This window comes from Oreochromis aureus, linkage group 7, assembly GCF_013358895.1.
Source record: "Oreochromis aureus strain Israel breed Guangdong linkage group 7, ZZ_aureus, whole genome shotgun sequence".
Lineage (NCBI taxonomy): Eukaryota > Metazoa > Chordata > Actinopteri > Cichliformes > Cichlidae > Oreochromis > Oreochromis aureus.
The window spans coordinates 12,061,081-12,082,625 of NC_052948.1; the positions used below are offsets into that span (position 1 = coordinate 12,061,081).

General features: G+C 39.6%; 2 protein-coding genes across 9 annotated transcripts in view; both read right to left on the minus strand.

Annotated features, from left to right (window-relative positions):
• Positions 1–293: 293 nt before the first annotated feature.
• On the minus strand, positions 294–11,185 carry zgc:162879 (ras and EF-hand domain-containing protein). 3 transcript variants are annotated; one of them, XM_039615795.1, is made up of 17 exons: positions 10,541–11,185; positions 8,723–8,875; positions 6,437–6,527; positions 5,999–6,094; positions 3,703–3,780; positions 3,495–3,610; positions 3,344–3,412; positions 2,689–2,770; positions 2,484–2,554; positions 2,194–2,380; positions 2,013–2,114; positions 1,644–1,791; positions 1,483–1,564; positions 1,226–1,340; positions 1,013–1,123; positions 819–895; positions 294–723 (listed from the first exon to the last, which is right to left on the minus strand). In XM_039615795.1, the coding sequence occupies exons 1-17, from the start codon at positions 10,849–10,851 to the stop codon at positions 621–623; spliced, it is 1,992 nt and encodes a 663-aa protein (XP_039471729.1). In that variant the 5' UTR covers positions 10,852–11,185; the 3' UTR covers positions 294–620. The 3 variants fall into 3 exon arrangements, with proteins under 3 accessions (XP_039471729.1, XP_031603253.1, XP_031603252.1); XM_031747393.2 differs by having other exon boundaries at positions 1,013–1,126; positions 1,644–1,788; positions 10,541–11,181; XM_031747392.2 differs by having other exon boundaries at positions 1,013–1,126; positions 10,541–11,181.
• Positions 11,186–14,829: 3,644 nt separating this feature from the next.
• sema4ba (sema domain, immunoglobulin domain (Ig), transmembrane domain (TM) and short cytoplasmic domain, (semaphorin) 4Ba) overlaps positions 14,830–21,545 on the minus strand; it is an 84,403-nt gene continuing 77,687 nt past the window's right edge. For all 6 annotated transcript variants that reach the window (XM_039614158.1, XM_039614159.1, XM_039614157.1 and 3 more), the window contains 7 exons: positions 18,855–19,036; positions 18,245–18,395; positions 17,676–17,886; positions 17,476–17,591; positions 16,896–17,053; positions 16,310–16,401; positions 14,830–16,144 (listed from right to left, as the gene is read on the minus strand). In XM_039614158.1, coding sequence (XP_039470092.1) covers positions 15,372–16,144; positions 16,310–16,401; positions 16,896–17,053; positions 17,476–17,591; positions 17,676–17,886; positions 18,245–18,395; positions 18,855–19,036 — 1,683 coding nt within the window. In that variant the 3' untranslated portion in view covers positions 14,830–15,371. The remainder of the gene's footprint in view (positions 16,145–16,309; positions 16,402–16,895; positions 17,054–17,475; positions 17,592–17,675; positions 17,887–18,244; positions 18,396–18,854; positions 19,037–21,545) is intronic.

Sequence of the window (21,545 nt, forward strand, 5' to 3'; positions counted from 1 at the left end):
TTTGTCATAAATAATGGGGCCTGGAAAATGTTCCGCTATCACAGATGTTTAACAAAAAAACAAAACAAAAAAAATTAGTGGATGTGAGACTTTTGTAAAGAAAAACCCAGTTACAAGCAGTTTTATTTACACACAGTTTTGTGACACACTAATAAATCCTTCAATTAGTACAAGCGATAAAGCCGCAATACAGTATTGCTTACAGTGACGATGAAAACAAAAAAAATTCAATATTTTTCCCCCTCTTATGCAACTCTAGAAAAGAAATCTGGGAAAAAATAGTGCATTGATGGAAAAAAAAAAAAAAAAAAAAAAAAAAAATGTGTTTGTGTACCTGGCAGTTACAGTTAAAATACTTACATTAAATCAAAATGTAAACACTATTGCTTATTTTATAAAATAACCTACCAAATAAATAAAACTTTTTAAAAGAAATATAAGATTGTACATTTATATTTGCATATGTGCAATATTCCCACAATAGAAACCTTCATTTTGATCAAAAAATAAAAGTACATTTAGGATTTTTATAGTAATACATTTAACAGTTTTTAAAATTTGACATTTATTAAATAAAAGTAGCATATTGTCCTTCGTTGCTCTGTACAGACATTAGTCGTCTACAGTCCACAGCAGTTGTTAAGAGTTTTCTTTGGGCTGATTTGATTCAGTCTGACCTGAGAGTCTGACTGCGGCCTCAGTTTGACATTTTTCTTCACTTCTCTGTGTGAAAGTAAAAAGGCAGGAGTGTTGCTACGGGTTACCAAGTAAAAAAAGAAGCAAAGAAATTAACTCAAACTCTCTCTCCGACCTCCTACCTTGCCAGATGAAGCACAGCCTCTGTGATGTTTGTACCCTCTTTGGCACTCGTTTCGCAGAACAAGGCGCCGTACGTCTGCAAGCAAAGCACCGACATCCCTGAGTGCATTCAGTTTACTTAGACACCTTAGACGCCAGGTCTCTGTATAAATACTTTTCCACTAGGTGAAATGGAGAAAAAAAAACAACACACCTTGGCCAACTTTTCACCGTGCAAACTGCTCACACAGCTTCCCTCAGGAAGCTCCCCTCGGAGGTCCACCTTGTTTCCAATAACACACATGGGTATCTTCTCCTCCGCTGACTCCTTAATAGAAACAAAGCAGACGATAAATTCTGTTCCTACTTTTTTAATAGTGTTTCTTTTGTCATCTTTTCAACAACTGATCGTCACCGCTGCAGTTACCTGAATCTGATCCACCCATGCTCTGACATTAAGGAAGCTGCTTTCTGAAGTAACGTCATAGAGCAGCAGGACTCCGTGAGCTTTACGGAAGTAAGACCTGGCAATACTACGAAATCTAAAATAAAGATAAAAACTCATTTTACTCTAGTGTCTTTTAATTGAGTCAACAATTAAAGAGGTTTACATGTGTTAGAACCAGTATGATAGCACCACATTTTCACAGTTTTCATTAAACGGTTCTCATGGAGGCGCTGTACCTCTCCTGCCCAGCCGTGTCCCAGATCTGCAGATTTGTCTTCTCGCCATCCACCAACATCCTCTTCATTTGGAAATCAACCCCTGGGAAGAAAAAAAAGCAGATTCAAATGTCTGAGATCAAGTGCGTGTTTAATGAAAAGATGGCATCCATGGCACCCACCCAGTGTTGTCTGAATATCATCTCTGAACTCATTAAGGGTCAATCTCAGCAGGAAGCTGGACTTCCCCGCTCCTGCATCTCCAGCTAAAACCAGGCGGTACATCGGGGTGGGCTCCTCACATTCTTCCATGTCTGTTTCCAACGGCTGCTTAAAGGGAGCATAAGATAAGATTACCCAACACTGACCATATAAAGCAACCATCATTTAGTTACCTTTCAGAAATGAGACGACTACCACTACACAGCACACAAAACTAAAATTAAAAACAAATACAACATTACAAGAAAGAGCAACGCTAAACGCAACACCAAAGAAGAAACCAAAGGAAAAGTGGAAATGCAAAAAATTAAAATCAAGAACCAGTTTACCTTTGGAGAAAAGGCAGATAAACGTCTTCGTAGGGAAGAAGCGATGGAGGTGGCCATACTCGGAGCCATTGACACGACAGCTTCAGATTTCACTTCTGATATCTGTAAGAAAAACACAAATTCAATGTCCCGAGAGCAGAGGAGCGTATTGGCATCGAGCGATCCTGGACCTGTCCCCCACCTCCACGTCAGATGGGACACACGAGTAGCTGAAGTGCACAGTTTCCACCGAGCTTCTGCTTTCGTCGCTGTCGTAGTCACTGCCCGAGCTCTCAGCTGTGTCCATCGGCAGGGAGACCCCACTGTCCAGGTATTTATCGGCCCAGGTGGCCACATGAGAGTAGGTCAGTTTGCTCGGGACCTCCAAGCTGTACGAAAACACCCGACACAAACTATGGCTTTAGATGTGACAATTAAGTGTGTAGACATCAATCGGCAGAGGCATACAGGTGTGTAAAAATCTTTACATACCCGCTATGGTTGAGCGTGCTCTGTCGGAGGGGTTTCATTCTCCTGGCTGGGATTTCATTTTGGGGAGACAGCTGTTGAGCAGATTAGGAAAGTCAGGGAGGAAAAAAAAAAAACCTTAAACTCATGAAAACAGTTGACTGTGAGCTTCTACCTGAGAGAGCCAGAGGGTATAGGGAAATATGTCAATAGCAGAAAAGAGAGTTACCCTTCTTTTAGCTGCAACTGCTTCACTTGCCAATGCTGAGCGCAGGTCGTCATTACTGTCATACAGCTTTTTATTCATTTCCCTAATAATACATTTAAGGAAATATGTGAGAGTCACATACACATACGATTGTTGTACTTCCTTACTTTATTGTATGTGATTGTAAAGCAGTCAAACACTCCATATACATGGTCAGTCAATGCTATTGTTTGTGTGTAGTTTTTATTCTAAAGACATAATTTAAACAAGCATGCAGCATCCCCAGGAGCGGCATACCTTTGGCCACTTTAGTAGCTGTCCAGTTAATTCACAGTGAGACAGCACAGAGTACAACTGAATAAACGGTGAAAGAACCCACGAGTGTTCATATTAGTCTACCTTAAAGGTTTTAGTATTTATCTAATAAAATCGGTCATGTAAATAGCAAAACTCCTGCTATTCTGTTACCCCCAGTTAGTCCAGATAAGTGGCAGACTCATACAACTAGATTAGAAAGACATTTAGGAGGTACTGGCTCTTCTATTATATCATATGGAGAACAATAAATATTTGCATAAACTTGGATTCTCAAACTTTGTGTTTATATAATGTAAAACAGGAGTGACTTTAAAAAGTCAGCATAAACAAAGTATCATGAGCTTAAAGGTAGACTTACTGGAGAATCTGAATCTGACTGGAGTACGACTGGTATTCCATAGCCATCCTCTTCAAATATTCTGTTTCTCTGTGAAAGGACGCACACACGTTATATGGATTGCGGTTTCTGAGCATCAGAATCATCACGTCACGTCTGACAACAGCTTTACCGTTCATGTTGAGCTTTCTGAGCCGCATACATGTTCTTCAGCTTGTCCAGCTCTGAGTGCAGGATGGCGATGTTTGTCTGGGCTTGCAGAAGAGAGCCACGTAGCTGCTCGTTCTCCTGTGAGGAGATTCGGCCAATGACAAAATAGCAATAAACAAACAAAAAAAAAAAAATTGGATTTATTGGACTAATCTTGTAGTTTGACTTACCTGTGAGAGATCGCTGATTTGTCCGCTCAGTCTGAGCATCTCTTCCTTTGAATGGTTCAGTTCAGAGTCTTCTTTACTCTTAAATAAATAATAAAGAAAATTACATTAAGATTTGTTTAAACAGTTTTACATTTTAATGATATGAAGCAAAAAAAACCCAAAATAGAAACTAACAGCCACCTGAACTTTTATTGTGAAAGAATGAAACATCAGCAGTTCAAGGTTTGAACATTTTTATACATAAAGTACAAAAAAATAAATAAAGGATGATTTTTTTAAGAGAATTGCAACTCATTTATAGCAAATTGGATGTTTTACAGTTTAGAATGAGCTGATGCTGTGATTTAGAAACTTACAATCTTATATCCATCAAACTGCATGTTCACAATACGTTAATGCTGTGTAAGAGCAGCTGATCTATAACGCTCACCATCTACAGGACAAGGAAACCAACTGCTTCCACTATACTGTATGTGCCAAGCGGACTTATTTGGTACTATTGCAATACAGATGAGTCTTACTATCAAAGCCACACAGTACTCCAATTACATGATTCAAGATTCTTTATTTGTCACGTGCATGGTTATACAGATATAACACGCAGTGAAATGTGACCTGATACATGTTTTACATGACAACCTAATTGATTGTTTTGCTTACTTTGTTCAAATAATAATGTCTCATCTTCCTTGATAAGAAATTATTAACCAGGAATTACTGTCAAAACAGAAGAAAAGATGGTTTTAAGAACTGCTGGAGGTTTACGTTTAAAAAGGCTTAATCATCAAAGAGTCTTTATTTGAGCTGGCTGATGTTGGTCACCATCCACAATAGTCACTGGCACTGGAAATTTGTCTGACAAAACATATGCTGCATGAGGTGGCAATCATATTTTTTGCATTGCGGACACTGAGATGATAGTGTGGCCTGTAGATTAACTACAGTAAGCCACATAGAGGTGCGTTTTTATGACACTGTAGCTTCTTAAAGGCTTTTAAACAGCTGGGTACTGTAGCACTAATTACAATTATAAAAAAATCATTTGATATTTTTGCAAAGAGCCGCTTCATGTGTTTAATCAAAAAACGCAAAATTACTCCCATGCCATTGTGGCGTGCAGGCGTGTAAGGAAACAGCATGTGGCTTGGCTGTGAATAGGCTGTAGTCAACATAAAGGGGTTACATATAGGTTTTTGTTTTTTTTAAATGACCCGTTTTGGAGGCATCCTTATGACTCTGCATTATCAAACATATTCTGTTCTATATTCTAATCAGTTCAGTCCTTTTTGCCAGTTGAAATAATTTCATAAAACTGTTATATTTGTTGCAGTTTCTCATTCCCTCTTTGCCACACCTCTCTTTAAAAAAGATTTATTTTTATCTCAGCGAGTGTTTTTGCCTGGATAATTAAAACGATATCTAAAAGTCCAAAAACTGATGTCAGCTTCTATCTTGTGACAGGAAAGTTAAAAATCACACATATACATAACTCCTGTGAGATATATCAGACAAATTATGACAGCCAAGTGCTTTACAAAACTTTAAAGCCGATAATTTTGAGCCACACTGGCAATCACTGTTTGACATGACACAGGGACAACTCGCAACCAGAAGCCAAAAAAAGGTGTTGGCCAGTTCCTGCTTAAATGGGTGTGGAGTGAATTTCTGGCTTCACTGTTTATGCCTCATTTACTCTATGCATTTAAATGCCTCCAGCATGGTTCAATTGCACAGTACAGGTAGTGTCTATACAATGTGCGCTTTTACATCTATGTTAATGCGCGTAATATGAAGCCTTAGAATGAGCACAGCTAGTCTCCAAATGCACACAACTCAGATCTCTCTCTTAATTATGCTTTCTCTCTTTTTTTGTCCCCTCCTTTATTCCATTCATTTTTCCTGTGTATTTTTATTCACTATTCAAATCACCACAGCCCACTTATTGTATAGCTAACCACAAATGTGTATGTTTACATTTCATTTTCTGCTATGTCTAATGTGAACGGAGAAGCAAAATGCACGAGTAAAAGGTCTTGTTTTTAAGCGAAATCCTGACATTTTCTGGAAATTCTGTAGTTTGTGGATGAAAGGTAGTGAGCAAGACTTTATCTGTCTGCACGGTCCATCACACTTTCCCAGAAAGCAAGCAGCAGCAGCTAGACATCCTACAAGAGCTTGTGTGTGTTGCTTTTCAGATACAGAGGCTTTCTTCTCTTTTTGTATGTTGTTAGAGAACATCGTGAGGGAACAAAGTAGATAGCTGTCTGTGAAATAAGAAAAAAAACCCACAACCTACCTTTAACAGTCTTTCCACAGTGGCATGCAGGTCTGCAACTTCATTCTCATGCCTCCTCTGCAAGCCGGCCATAATTTCTTCCATTTTCTTTCTCTCCTGTGAAACCAAAGCAGTTAGAAGTGCAGGCCAGCTCAGGCCTTGAAGAGGGGCTTTCATGTGACTTTACAGAGGCTCTTTGTGAGAACACATGTAACTAGCTGCTGTGGGCTGTGCCACAAATTTGCAGGTAGCTCACATGAAATACTGAGGAATGCGTGCAACCTTTCCACTTCAGCAGGGAATCAAATGCAATCATTTAGTCCGCTTGTCTGCATGCTGTTTATTGATTAAATACGCTGGCTTTCATGATGAAATTTCTTATGTTTAACTTCTAAGTATTGAAGTAAATCACAGGAGCAACGCTTCACATACTATGAACCCTGCAGCTATTCCACTCACCTCGTCTCTCACCCTCTCCTCCGTCCTAGTGAGATGTTGTTGTATATCGTCCTCCAGCTCTGCCAGCTGACTGTGATTTAAGCCCTCGGCTCTGTTTGAACAGAAAAGTCTGTTTGAGTCCATCCTGGCAGCTTCATGCACGCTCAGTCAAAGCAGATCCTCCAACAGTAATCCAAACACAAAAATGAGCAGCACAAAAAAAAAACAGAAGAGTCCATTTACTTGATCTAGCTGACTGATTTGACTTGAAACCTGCTACACTTGTGGCTTTGCTCTTCAGCTCAGACAACACGTGAGCCAACCAGAGTTGAGGGAGGGACAGAATTTCAAAACAAGACTCCACAGGTGACTGCTACTGAGGTACTGATTACTGCCAGTGGAGTTTCTTAATTAGATGCCCACACACATTTATTCTACTTTAGTTTATGTGGGGAAAAGGTTACTTTATAGATACACATATAGATACAACTAATGGAAACAGATGGAAATACCCAAGTTATGAAACAATTAAACGACTGGGAAGGGCAGCAAATTTTAGTCTTCCTACTTCCTTGAGAAAGGAATGTTAACTTTCCCATTCCATGCAATTAGTGAACCATACAAAGCTCTTAGAGACACACTCACTTTTGTTTGTATGACAGAGATTTCATGGCTTAACAGGCTGTCTTTACAGGAAATTATTAAAAAGGCGGAAGTCAAACCTTGATTAACCCTTTAAGACACAAACTACTAAAAGTCACAGTTACTCAAAGTCAGCAATCAGGAGTGGTTTTTGTAAAAACATCCATCTTCTTCTGCTTATCCAGGTCAGGGTTGCAGGGGGGCTGGAGCCTATCCCCTAACACATAGAGACAGACAACCATTCGAACTCACGTTTACACCTACGAGTGTCACTACTGAGAAAAACATCAGATAAAGCTGCAGATTTACGGAGCAGATAAACATAGGAGAAAAAGCTGAGATAGTTAAGTCTCGGCTGATGGATGTTCCCCATGGTGCAATATTTCTTCTTCACTCACCCACTTTCACTCTCTATGTATTTATGCACCACTTTGCATTCAATTATTAGTTTTTATTAATCTCTAGCTCGCTTGCACATTGTGTCTTTTATCCTGTCTTCCTATTAAAAAGGAGTTTTTTCTTCCCACTCACACTGAGTGCTTGCTCATAGGGGGTTTTCTCTTTGTTAGTGTTGGGGGTTTACCTTACAAAAATCCTTCAGGCAACTCTTGTTGTGATTTAGCACTACATAAATAAAACTGAATTGACTACAAAGGAGCTGCAGGAAAGTTTGGCATTCAATGGAGCAGCAGCATGATGCATGGACAGGGTCTACACGGAAGAGAATTGAACCTAAAAAAGATGATTTCTTTAAATTTAGTATTAGCATCCTAAAAAAACAAAGCACAAAAAAGCCCCTCACAATCCCCTCATTTGAGGATTACAGGAATCGGTGGTATTTAGAGCTCGCTATACCTGCAACACAGCATAAAATACTTCAAAACTTTAAATGATCTGAAGGTAAAAGTGGATAAATATCTCACAAAAAGATTTTGTTGTATAAAAGGAAGTTTTTGGGTCAGGAGGCGATTCAGAAGCACAGTTTGACACCCACGTCAGAGAAGGATAGAGAAAGACCTTGTGTATGCACACCACTGGCAGTGTTATACCAAGAACACCCAATTCCAAATCACAGAGGTGCTTTTATTATTATTTTTTTTCTATTTCAGGACAGTGACTGATGAGCCAGCTGGCAGATGGCATATGAGACTGCAGCAGCATCAGAAGAGTCCACTAGCAGTTAGACCTCCACTAATCAGAACCGTTGAAATCTGCACAGATTCACAGTCTGCCCAAATAAACATTAAGCTCTGCAGTTGTCTCTAGCTCATTTGGGGAAAACAATTACAATACATTAGCTTAAGAAGTATGCAAATTGCACACTGGCAAAAGTAATGAAGACCAGAGGGTTAAACACTTAGCAGCTTCAGCAGTTAGATAGTAAACCAGATTAAAAATGCACTTGAACTGCATCCACAAGATGGCAGCAGGTCACCACTACATGTTTATTACATTCAAAAAGGATTATTGCCCTGGATTAACCTGGATTATTTATTACACATTGCAAGGGTTCATTCACTTTTAAATGCAGCCATTGAATGTCACTTCATATCTGCTCATTTCATCACTGGGACCCATGTGCTGTGACTTCCTGCTGATTGTACTGATTTGACTTTACAAGTTCCTCCTAAATGTACTGACCGCACACAGGACAGTTGCTCTTACCGCTTCAAACTGGTCTCAAGCTGTTCACACTGAAGTCTGCTGTCCAGGCTTTGGCTGATCAGGGAGTGGATGAGTTCCTCATACTGCTGCAGGAGAGTCATGTTTGCAGAGGAGTGAATGGCCTTGTAAAGATCGGCCAGCTGCTCCCTGAAACTATGACGAACACAACAGTTAGTAACCACCTGCTGACTGACATTTTTTTATGCATACTTTGACTAAAATATGATTTTAGTAGCAAATTATGAACTCCTGGGGGCTAAAAGATAGGTGTTAAAAGTTGATAGTTTCAGAAAGAGAAAGCAGTGCAACAGACCATTCATGATGGATATCCACTGTGGAATAAATGGGTGAAACAAAAAGGTAGAGGTAAACATCTTTTGGCAAAATATAGTTATATACAGCTAGTGCTGTAATTTCTGTTTAAACCCTTCAATTAAAAGGTAAAAGTCTGTACATAAACTGTATCTTGAGTGTTTGAAATCTACTCTGATGTGGTGTACAAAGCTACATTTAGGACATTTTTCTCAGTGAGTTTCTAGATCTCATTAGTATACAGCAAGATAGCAAAATCTAGCTTTTCTAATTTTGGAGAAGATCTATACAGATCTAAAACAGTTTGGGTTTCCGTGTGTCACTGATTACCATTAGAGAAAGCTGTGAAAACTTCCACTTAGAAATATTGTAACAAATATAATGCCAAACTGAGTTCTACATAAAGATAGTTGTATTTTTTAAACTATATTTTTCTGTATCATTTTCTTTGTTTCTTTCTACAGTGTTGAGTCACATAATATAATACTCAAATGTAACTTATTACATATACTAATATTTTACTTTGAGTATAGTTTGAATGTCCTTGAATGTTCTATACAAATATTGTACTTTGTATTTCATACCATTTAATGTAAAGCTATTTATTTCTATCATTGTTATTGTTAACAATAATAATAATAATAATAATATTTAACATATAGAATTATAGTAAGTAATGAAAATCGCCAGCTGGTGCTAAAGTGATTTATGCATTAATTAAGACTTCATCGTGCATGAAACCATATACTTACATCCAAACCATAAACTGGGCTGACCTCTCCCTTAAGTCATAGAGCCACACACATTTCTCCCAGTCAGTCATGGGATCTAACCCCTAAATGACAACCCTACATACAAATGAAAACTTGAAAAAAGTCAGAAATGTAACAAAGTCTCTTTCTTTTCTCCAAGTCTTTCACTTAGTGCCCTGATATCAGTTAATTAGTAATAGTCCAGCAATACAATTCTGCATAGTACTTTAGGCATTTTAGGTATATTTAGCTATTTTGTATTACTAAAGTACTTAGAATGAACTTTATCACTTTGACCACTTTGCAAGAAACCTATTCAGTATAAACCACTATTTGAACTCTTGTGCGTCAGCAGTTTTTAATACATCGCATGTTTTTCTGACAAATATTCTGATTTCCTGTGCCCCCCTCCAGCGTCCTCTTGGTTCCGACTGGCACCCCATTTAAAAATCCTTTAAACGCCCCTGCCACTAAGAACGACGACATCGGTAACGATACAAAAGTTATGGGACCTAGACTCTGACCTAAGTATATACTTATTATTTTAGTATATACGTCCAGTGTTATTTGATTACATTAAAGCTGTATATCGTTTTTAAAGGGAGAGTTTGTTTATTCTTCCACTAAACACCTGTACCGCATGACTAATCAGTGCAGCACAAAGCTAACAGTGGGGCAGCAGTGCCCACTGGCCAGGTAATTTCCAGCCAGATGGCGGGTAGAGCACACTGGAGCTTCCCGGATGTGAGTTTACCTTTCGGTAAGGATAGATTTCGCATCTGCCCTGTCTTCAAACTCTTCCCAGGGGGAGTCTTGTGCTTGGGATGCCCCTGCGACGAAAGACGCCAGATCCAGAGTCTCCGAAACCTCCTGAAACCTGGAGGAAAACCTGTTGTAGTCGATGTATCCGTCTTCGTTCGGGTCAAACTTGTCAAACAAAGTCCCGATCTCGGTTTCAGGGACGCTGAGTTCCCGGCACACTACAGTAAAGTCCTCGTACTCGATCTTACCGGACTTGTTCACATCGCAAGCAGAGAATAATCTCCTCAGGCTGTGTCGCTCCATAGCAACAGGTTTAAAAACAAGGTATAATCCAGAAAATGTTAAAATTTAACAGACTTGAGCCAAAATAAAAGCCCAAACCATCGTCTCAGAGTAACTGTAGAGGATTGGTCCAAACCTGCCTGTAGGCGGGTACCAGCCGAATCAATGGACCCCAATGTGCCTCCTCGTTTGGCTTGGACTGGAGTTAGATGTCATGTATGTTTGCAGTGACGCTGCGATATAATAGAAATACAACAGACAACGCAAGTGCTGACCTGTGTTTGCCTTTAAGGTGTGTGTGCGCTGCATGTGAGAGTTTTATCAGATAACCTGCACACCATTGTTTGGCTGGGTTTGCAGAGTTTCTGACAACACCCTGAGAGGAAAAGCAGTAACCTGTGCTCAGATAGAGTTGGGGCCCACAGTTTGTTCCAGTTGGGACTGCAGCACCATTTTTTTAAGTCACTGGCCACTTATTTAGAATAAGTGTTCCTTGAAATAACAACATATCTAATCAGCCAATCACATGGCAGCAACTCAGTGCATTTAGACATGTAGGCACCAATTGTGAAAGTTCAAAATGAGCATCTGAATATAGAAGGGTGAGTTAAGTGACTTTGACTGTGACATGGTTTTAGGTACCAGATGGTTTGATTTAAAGTGATTGTCCCTACACAACGATCTCCAGGGGTTTGCAGATAACATTCCAAGAAAGATAAAATATCTGCTTCAAGCTAATAGTATGAAAACAGGAAATAAACCATGTTATAACGAAGTAATGCAGAAGAGCGTCTCTGAGCCCAACATGATGAATTTTGAAGCAGGTGAGCTACAGCAGCAAAGGATCACACCGACCGCTGCTCCTGACAGCCAAAAATAGAAAACTAAGCCTATAAATCACACAGGTTCAACAAAATGGGACAAGAGAAAAGTGGAACTATTGCTTTGTTCTGTTTTTGCTGCAACTTTCAGATGCTAGAGTCAGAATTTCGGGTAAACAACATGAGAGCATGGATCTATCCTCTTTGGTATTAGGGGTTCAGGCTGGTGGGGGTATAATGGTGTTGGGGATGTTTCCCTGGTTGCTCTAGTACCAACTCAAGCTGGAATACCTGAAACTTAGTAAAGCTGCTGAATATCAGTATCTCATGTTAATTTTGAACGGCACTTACTATTGTGTGTCTTAACAGTATTTATATAGTCATTGGTTGCAACGTAGATCAGATGGTGCTGCCACCATGCGGTGAAAAGAGAAATTACAGTTTATCAAATCCGTTTATGGTGGCGGGCCATAAATAATACATTTTAAGGTAGGAGCGAGGGGCAATTTAAATCGGACCTAGGGCCGTGATTCACAGTCACTTCATTTTCTACAATACATTTCCTACCTTAAAATATACACTTCGCTTTATATTGTAAACACAAGGACAATATACACAAGGACAATCCCAATAATCAAATGATCCCTTAATGAGTACGCACTTGGGAACAGTGGGAAAGGAAAGCTCCCTTTTAACCAGCTGGAGGTTAAATAAACAAATTTCTACCAGAAAATGGCACAAAAAGGTATCAAATTGGTATGTGCATCAAATGTTAGATGCTAAAAAATAAAATTTCTTGCATATGGACCCCTTAAAACCCAGATTTGAGGTATTCCACTACAATGCACTTGCAAAACCTGCACCAATGTCTGAAAGGAAATGGTTAACCTACTGAAATCATGAGCCTTTCAAATAACAAAAATCTCCATTTTATCTTTATTTGAAAAATTAAAATAAAGTGCTTTTTATATACAATACAAAAAGAAAGAAAACAGTAGTGATGTATGATACAAAAAAATACAATTCACAATATTTTTTACATTGGCAGCTGAATTTACAAAACAACTTTACATAAAAACTTGTTTACTTACAATACATGTTGACAAGAGTCTGAGCAACTTGTACTGTCACAAATAGAAGAAGGCCCGACTATAGTGGTTCAATAAGTGAGAGCAGACGACGATACTTTCACTGTGGCATTAATAGTTTAGGCTTGTATTCAAATAAAGAAAAACATATTCAGTACCTGCACATATTCGACTAAATCACTGCCACGCTGTATTTATTCTGCGCTTTGCAAATTTAATATTGTTCTGATGACAGCCGCTTCACCAAAAGCTGCCACTTGTTGTTGTTTTTAATAACAGTCAAAGCATGAGTCTTTCATATTGCATGAGTGAATATAGCTGACTAGTCTTTGAAATTCAGTTTTGCAGTGCCATTTATAGGAAATGTAATATAATACTAATGCTTATACATTTTTTTTAATATTTAAAAAAAAAGAAAAAGAAAAATCAGCCAGTGGTTATTTACGCACTACAGTTTAAGAATAAAATAGAATCCCTGACTGCGCTTGAAGCCACCCTAACAAAAATGTAAAATAAAACGACACCTCTCATGAGCACGTATTGTACAACATTGACACAATTAAATTACATGTATTCACGGTTTTGACGTTTTGTTTTTTTTTTAAGTATGGCCAGTCCTGTCACACCTACAGTGTAGCGTTTGACTCCAGAGCACTACTACCTGGTTAGTTTATTATCCCCAAGAGGCACATCTCTTGATTATTGTTTCAGAAGGCATTCTCCATTCCCACCCCTCCCCCCAAGGCAGATTTGTAACCAAATCCATAACCTGCAGTGTACTAAGGCTCTTAACATGATGTGCAAATCCTGTGCTTTCTGAGTCACGATGTATATGCCTTCCCTTTAGGTACGCATTTTTTCTGTTGTTGTTGTTGTGAAGTATTGATTTTGCTGGCTGGATCGCAATACTAGAGCCATACTCAAGTAAGAATAAAAACTATTGGATGACATGAGAAATCAAGTTACGCAATCATCTGATTTAGTTATATTAAAGCGAGAAAAATCAGTAAAATGAACAATCCCCCTGTTTATTACTGAATGACAAAGGGAGTTATTGCCTTAATGGTTGCCTTTACAACCACCTAAGAGGCTGTTTTCTTCATTAACACTCTTCAGTTTATATTTATATCAAAGGTGACAGTCTACAGGTGTGTTATGGAAATCACATTATTTTTAGGTGTTTGTTTCAGATTCAGTATGATTCAGTGACAGTACAGCTGTGAAAAAATGTCTCCATAAAATAACCATTTGGCCACATAATAATAATATCAATAATGATGATAATAAATATTTATAACCTTTCATCATGCTGCAATAAATGACCTGCCACAGATTTAACATTACCGTTCCGGGCGCTCGTCTTTTATCATCTGTTTTTGTCACGCCGGCCTTTCAGAGCTGCATCATCTTTCTCCAGAAAACACACCAAAATGGCTAAAATCTCTTGCATACTTGCGACTGCGGTGTAATGAGTGTGCGTCTCTTTGCGTGGGTGTGTGTTTGTAGTGCCACTGTATCTAAAGTAATTAACAGTGCCAACACCTTTGTGCTTACTCAGTCTCAAGGTGAGGTGTTTCTCGGTGTTTACCCCACTTCACATTATTTGCTTTGCATAGACTGCCTATCTCATGAAGAACAGCGTGATAATACCTGGAATGAGTCCCCCTCCCTTCCTTCCCTTTTATCACATTTGGTGAAAGAAAACCAAGAAAAATCTAACAACTTAAAGTCACTCGTCCTCAGACAAATATTTATACCTAGTAAAGATGGCAATACTTAAAAAGCACATTTCTCTCTTTTCTTGGAGTGCAGTGATTGAGGTGGTAAGAGTTTCTGCATTTCTGCTTTCATCTTTTCAGATTTCTTTGTTCTTGCTGTGTTTGATTTAATTCTAAAATAATGACTTGTGTTAATGTACACAGGCTATCCTGTAAGAAACATTACAGGACTTTTTTTAATATATATATATATATATATATATATATATATATATATATATATATATATATATATATATATATATATATATATATATATATATATATATATATATATATATATATATATATATATATATATATATACCTCCTGTCTTTGACTTGTTCGTGTGGATTCTGGTTTACCTTGCTACAGTACAGTACATAGTGCACAACCTCAGTGAAGGCTAGACTCTCGCAGAATGAAAATGAAACAGCAAACACTGCGTCAGGCGTCGTGTTCGAGCATCACTCTGCCTTTCAGAGTATTACCGGCACGTCAAATGGACGGACTGTGAAAGGCAACTCTCTGAAATTTGTTCGCTAAATGGTGGTCACGATGCCATCTCAACGCTTGTTACATTCCCGTGAGCCGTACGTGAAAGTCTGAAGGCGAGCCGGAGCTTCTTCAGTGTGCTTCAAATGCACTTGAATAAGAGGGTGAGAGGAAAACGAAATAAAATGCACATGGACCACATCGACAGAATAAAATAAGAAAGAAAGAAGAGCGAGAGAGAGAGAGTGCAAAATCTGTGTAATGTAAAGTCTCTCCACGAGAGTGCTGATTTTTCCCTCTTATGTTTTTGTCTTTCTCAACAAGTGCACTCTTTCCTTTGAGTTCAAAAGCAGTCACTCCATATAACATGAAGCCTGCCTCACACTATAGAGTCTTTAATCTCGGAGCCCAGCCTGACTCGAGGCCGGGGGCACGTGGGCGAAATCTCCACGTGACTCTCTCTTAAGTTCAGAGGCCTCTTCTCCGATTCAGAGAAGCTCTTACTGTTATCAGGTGACGAGCACTCGTGCGGTGGAGTGCTGCATATGTAGTTGTCATTAAGGGTCTGGTACCCCTTGTGATCCGAAGCTGAGGTTGTGACTGTGTTGCCGTTGAGCGGCAAGTTTTCAGCGGGTTTCCCCACTATTCTGGGCTTCTTCTGCTGCATGTTCGGGCACTCTCCCTCCTTCAGCATGGACTTCATGTGGTCACGGTTCCTGTAAACCACAAAAAGGGAGAAGACTACCAGGGAAAACACCAGGAGGGCGCATACAACGATCAGCTCGTTCCAGTAGGTCTTTGTGTTGATCTGCGGCGAGCGGGCCTCCCCTGGCAGGATGATGATTTCCTCCTGTGAGATCTGCGGCGTACGTGAACGGCCTGTCAAGGTGGTGCTCTCCTGCTTGGCTTCGCCTCTCACACAGTAGTTTGCCAGCAGCTGTCTGAAGCCCTCCTCCACTGACCAGCACTCGTACGTTTCCTGCTTGTCCGCTTGAGCTACCACCACCAGTCCCCCCTCCGGGCTGGGGTAGTGGAAGTGACCTGCGCTCTCACTGAACTCCCACTTCCTTTCAGCCAAATTAGAGCGCAGCTTGCAGGGCAGTACTTTGAATGTGTTGGCTGGGATAATGATCACCTGGCATGACGACATCCCTGCGGAAAGTCAAAGCGCAGATGAGTCAGGTATGGCGTGAAAAAAGGCTGTACCACTCTACTGATGCAGAATAATAATGGTTTTTCAATCAACTCTCATTTTGAGAGGCATAGCATGGAAATGGAGAGTGCTCTGTAAATCTTAGAGAAGAGGAGGCCACATACGTGTAGGTGGAGGTCTGGCAAACCGTGGACTTGGCACAGTCTTATTGCAAATAGCTGACGTGTCTGCTTCATCTACATCCTGCCGCCAGGCACTGAAACACATACAATTAATCATAAATAATAATCATAATCCTTTTTTTTAAATGCACTCTCTCATCTAATATTTGCATATCACAGGCATAGACTGAATATAAAAGAAGGACAGAGCCCCTGGGCCTGAAAAGTGAATCCAGTGTGAAAGAGCTTTAAACTGTGTTCTTTCTCATGTCCAGCAGGGGGCAAATCTGGGCGCAAACAGAAAATTGTAAAGCGGATTAAACAGTTTCCTAGTGGGTTTATAGTCCTAATTGCTAGTTTCCAGTCTTATTTAATACAACATGATGCTCGTTTGGTAAATCGTTTTCCTGTTTAGAGTAAAATAGATGATTATTCGGGCTAGAGCATTCTTCATGCCTAGTTCATCAAGATGGTGACGGTGAAATTGCCAAATTTGAGGCTTCAAACAGGACTTCAACCTTTCATGTACAGTTCATGATCACAGAAAGCCTTGGCTGCTAAAATAAATATTGTGCAGCAGGATACGTACTTGTTTGGTGTAGCACGTCTGACATCTACACATTGCTTCCCATTCCAGGCACAGTAAGGATCCCTGGAGAGGATGCACTCCCCACAGCTCTGATAATTAGTGCAGTTAGCTACTGAGACCTCCACCAGTTCAGAGAAAGAAGAAACATAGAGCTGACCCTGTGGATGACAGATGACAAAGAAGGGGACAGTCAGGAGGTGCCCCAAATACTGATACTGGGTTACTATTTTCATCCAGAGTCCTCTCTTTGTGACCCTCTCTTTGTGACCCTGATCTAAATGTGGTAGATTTCTTTCATCCATTTTAAAAGGAATTCCTTTGCCCTGATCTAAGCAAGCACATGCCAGGATTCAGGAAGTGTCACAAATCCAGCTGTTAAAAGCCCAGCTGCAGATCCCCTGAGAGAAAGTTGCACGCAATTAGCTCACTGAACACGAGGTACGCTGCAGGCTGCGACTCTTAATGGCTCATGGAGTCTCTAAACTGCCAATAAATGAATTTACTGAGCTCATTAGTTTAAACCATGAGAAAGTGCTGTGAATTAAATCGGACTCGTTTTCTTTCCGAACACCACGTGTACCTTTTCGGTGTCCAGCTCAATGTGCTGCACCGGCTGAGAGTCACGGAAGAGCACCATCTCTTCAATAATGTGCATCTTCTTGTTGACGTTAATGGCTTTATGAAGTCTCCCATCATCTGGAGAAGAGAGTTTAAGTGAAGTCAGATAAAACAAAGGTGCAGGTGAAGAGTGTTTGTGTTTGTGAGTGGTGAGCCGTTTACCTGTGCCAATGAAGAGCACGTTATACACCTTTTTAGCTGCTTGAACACGATGGACGGCGATCTGCGTGTAGCGGACATTGCGCTTGAGTAGCAGAGGCTGGCTGCGGATCACGCTGTCCATCAGGAAGTGGTCTTTGACAAAATTCAGCACCTTGTCTGGCATGAGCAACGAGGAGGAGATGCCCTGTTTTCTGGCAGCGTTTGTGATGCACTGGAAAACACAACAAACATACTGCTTTACATGCTTTCCTCATACGTTCTCTGGATAATGAAACCTACAGGGGCTGTACAGCACTTCTTTGTGTGTTTATTTTATTACCAGGTTATTTCAGTGATTTGAGTTTGATAAGTCAGGAAATTAAACCTACAGTCGTTTGATAAGAATCATGTTCAGTAACTGGAGACGAGTGATGCCTGTCTAAAAGATATCTGCTCAAGCCTCTATCAGCAGTCACAAATAGGAACAACCCAGAGACTTCATGCAGCTGAAGAGACACAGTGCAGAGTAGTGACATGTGCAGGATGTGTCTACTGGGTTTTCCAGCAGAGGGCAGCAGGAAAGCACTCACCGCTCCAGGCCGAGGCTCTGGCACCGGATGGTTGTAAGTATACCACTGCTGGGTTTCGCGGTTAACCTCACGGTATCGCCCGCTGAACGCCTTTTCTACCTGGTCCATAGTGAAGGAGCACACTGCAGAGCTTCCTGATGCACCTTTGTACCTTTTATAGGACATAAACAATTGACAGACGATTACAATCTTTCAAACTTGTAAAGCCTTGAAAGAAGCTGTACGTAAACATAGAGATAATACACTGAAAATCCACCAAAACAGATGGAAAACTGGCAGTTAAGTCCTGTAACACTGTTCTTTGCTTTACAGTAAATTTTATACATACATTTTATCTTTAAATAAAAATTCCCATCTATCACAGATCGTTGAAAAACATGATTAAATACATATTTAATTAGTAATCTAAATGTTCCGAGTAAGATCAAGATGCTTGTCTTGATCTTCCTGGTGTTCATAATGGTTTAAATCTCCACAGCCTTCACAAACACAATCAGGTATGCCACTGTTTTTCATTTTATAATCCCTCATGTGTGTCAAATAATTATCTTAAAGGTGTCTGTACATTTATTTCATTGTTATGTTAATCAAAAGATTTAAAAGCTCTCACCACTGAGAGGTGAAGACTCCATAAAACACTGTGTTCTTCCAGTCCTCGGGACTGGGTGTGAGCACAAACATGTCTTGGATTATGTTGAAGGGAAAGCCGTCATCGGGCAGAGAACACAAGAGCTGAGCCTTCAGGAACGTCGTCCATTTCTTCTGCAGCACCCTTTCACCTCCAACGTCACCCTGCAACACAATTATTGTTGGTTTGGATGGGGCTTTTTTCCAGCACGAAGCACTGCTGTATGAGATCTGACACCTGAGGTCACTATAGACAATATCCTCACGCTGTTTGACACACAAGTGTGATTTGATGGGATCTGACAGATCTGCGGTGCATATTCTGAAATGATGATATGCACCACATGGTACACTGCAAAAACATACTATAACATGCCTTTGATCAGGGGTGTTAAACATAAGGCCTGGGGACCCATTGCATGACTTTGGAAAATTGAGGGGAAACAAGGCTTGGACTTTTAACTGTATTTAAGTTTTACAGCGTTTCCTGGTGATAAAGACCTCCCCCATGGCCATTTATACTACATTAAAGTAATTAAGTAACCAATAAACAATTAAATGATCTACTGTAGAAATGAGGTTTTTTTTTTTTTTTTTTTTTTTTTAAAAAAAGGGACATTCTTTGTGAATTTAAGACCAAATAGTTGTGCTAATACATTTTATTTCTATCATGTAGAAAAACTAAGATGTGCTTTTCTTTATTAGACTAAGATATCACAGAGATTAAATGTGTATTTAGTGTAGTTAAACTTCTTTACACTGACAGGAAAGGAAGTTTCGCTGGTCAAGCCCACTTATGATCAAAGTGGGCTGCACGTGGCCCACCATGTAAAATGAGTTTAACGTCCCTGCCTTAGACACTGTATGTTATAATGTGTAAGGAAATACATTCTGCTGTCTTTGTTTTCCTTCTTTGTGACAAAAACAAAAACAGAGAGCGCCCTGTCCAAAGGTGAATTTGTTCAAATTGACGTAACTGAAAGACATTAACCTCCTCGTAAAACCACAATGAGCTAAATCAATTGTGCCTGCAACACAGTTATAACCCCGAGGCAGAAGACTTCTAGGTCATGAAAACAATATACATCATCACAACTGGCATAGATAAAAAAACACTTGGGGCTTAGAGGAGGGCAAATGCTTTTAAATGAAAAAGAAGAAGCATTGCTCTCTGACAATCCTCCTTGACTGATACTGCTGCTGTGATTCAGCGCCTTTGGCACGAGCCTTCAAATTGCTATGAGGGATGTGGGACCTCTTTGACATGCAGACTAATTAGGATCCACAGATTTGTATGATAGAATAACAGCGCAAACTGGAGAGCGAATACATCTTGGCGCTTCAGTGTGAATGACATTTACAGTATGTGATATGTATATATAACTGTTTGATGAGGTGTTACAGGTCTCAGGAAGGTGATTGTATATCAAGAGCTAAATTAAAGAGCTTAATTTAGTTTTGTAAAGAGACAGTCTGTTTATCATAGATCTAACAAGCTTGAAGTTCGCCGTTGTAATCAGTTTTGAAGCTCTCCAGAGGACCAAGAGAAATGCTAAATGACCTAAACCACATAAAACGTCTTTAACATGAAGCTTCAATGGAGTCCACCTTAGCATAACATTAATCAGAGGAAGTGGCAGCACAGGATGGAAAGGGAAATGACACATGACCAAGACTGAGCTTCTGAAGCAATTACTTGTTGTAACCCAGGCAGATAATGAGCAACATATATATTCCCTGGTCCTTTGGGCTGAACCTAGTTTTATAATTCAATGCCACTCTGGGCTTAAACTGACTTCTGAATAATTGAAGCAAATGCATCCCATTCATTAATCCCTTGTAAAAGCACCCCTTGTTCAAAAGGCTGTTGAAAAAGCCATGAACATGGCGGGCGGTAATGGCTTCTTTCTGGGAAACGGAACAATCCCACAAATGAGAACATGCTTTGTTGTGTTTGTTTCAACCAAAACATTGTTTATCATTCCATAGTTAGCCTCGATGAAGTGGAACTAAAGTAATAATAAACACCTGGATATACAGCAAGTATGGAGACAGCCGCCGACACAGTTAGTGAAGCACGTTTTAGAGAGGCGAAGACTAAAACTGGACATGAATAATTTACTTGAACTGGCGTTGCTGTAAAGTTTTACTGAGACTGACCATTTGCCTCATTTTAAAGCTTTGTTATGCTTTATTTTTCCTTCAGCACTACTTAAGAAGCTAAAAACCTTAAACATTATTGCCAATTTCCTTTTGGGTAATCTGTTCAATGTTACATATTTTAACTGTATGTGAGAAAATTATCATTAAAATGCCACATGAGCAGAGTTATAATAGTTCTGATTTTTCTCTAATTAGCTTTTATTTTTATTTTGTTTTGACATTTAGTTTGGTTTCAGTTAGTTTCCAGAGTGGGTTTGCTTGTTTCGGTTCAGTTTTTATTGTTTAAAAATATTTAGTTTAGTTTTTAATGGTTTAAATTTCAATTCAATTCAGTTCAATTCAGTTTTATTTATTTAGCGCCAAATCACAACAACAGTTGCCTCAAGGTGCTTTATATTGTAAGGTAGACCGTACATACAGAGAAAAACCCAAAATTCATATTACCGCCTATGATCAAGCACTTAGGCGACAGTGGGAAGGAAAAACTCCCTTTTAATAGGAAGAAACCTCC

Coding starts and splice junctions, on each gene's coding strand:
- zgc:162879 (XM_031747392.2), bottom strand. CDS start 10,851: ATGGAGCGACACAGCCTGAGGAGATTATTCTCTGCTTGCGATGTGAAC. Junction 3,611..3,702: donor AAATCAGCGATCTCTCACAG/GTAAGTCAAACT, acceptor ATCTCCTCACAG/GAGAACGAGCAGCTACGTGG. Junction 1,127..1,225: donor CATGGGTGGATCAGATTCAG/GTAACTGCAGCG, acceptor GTTTCTATTAAG/GAGTCAGCGGAGGAGAAGAT.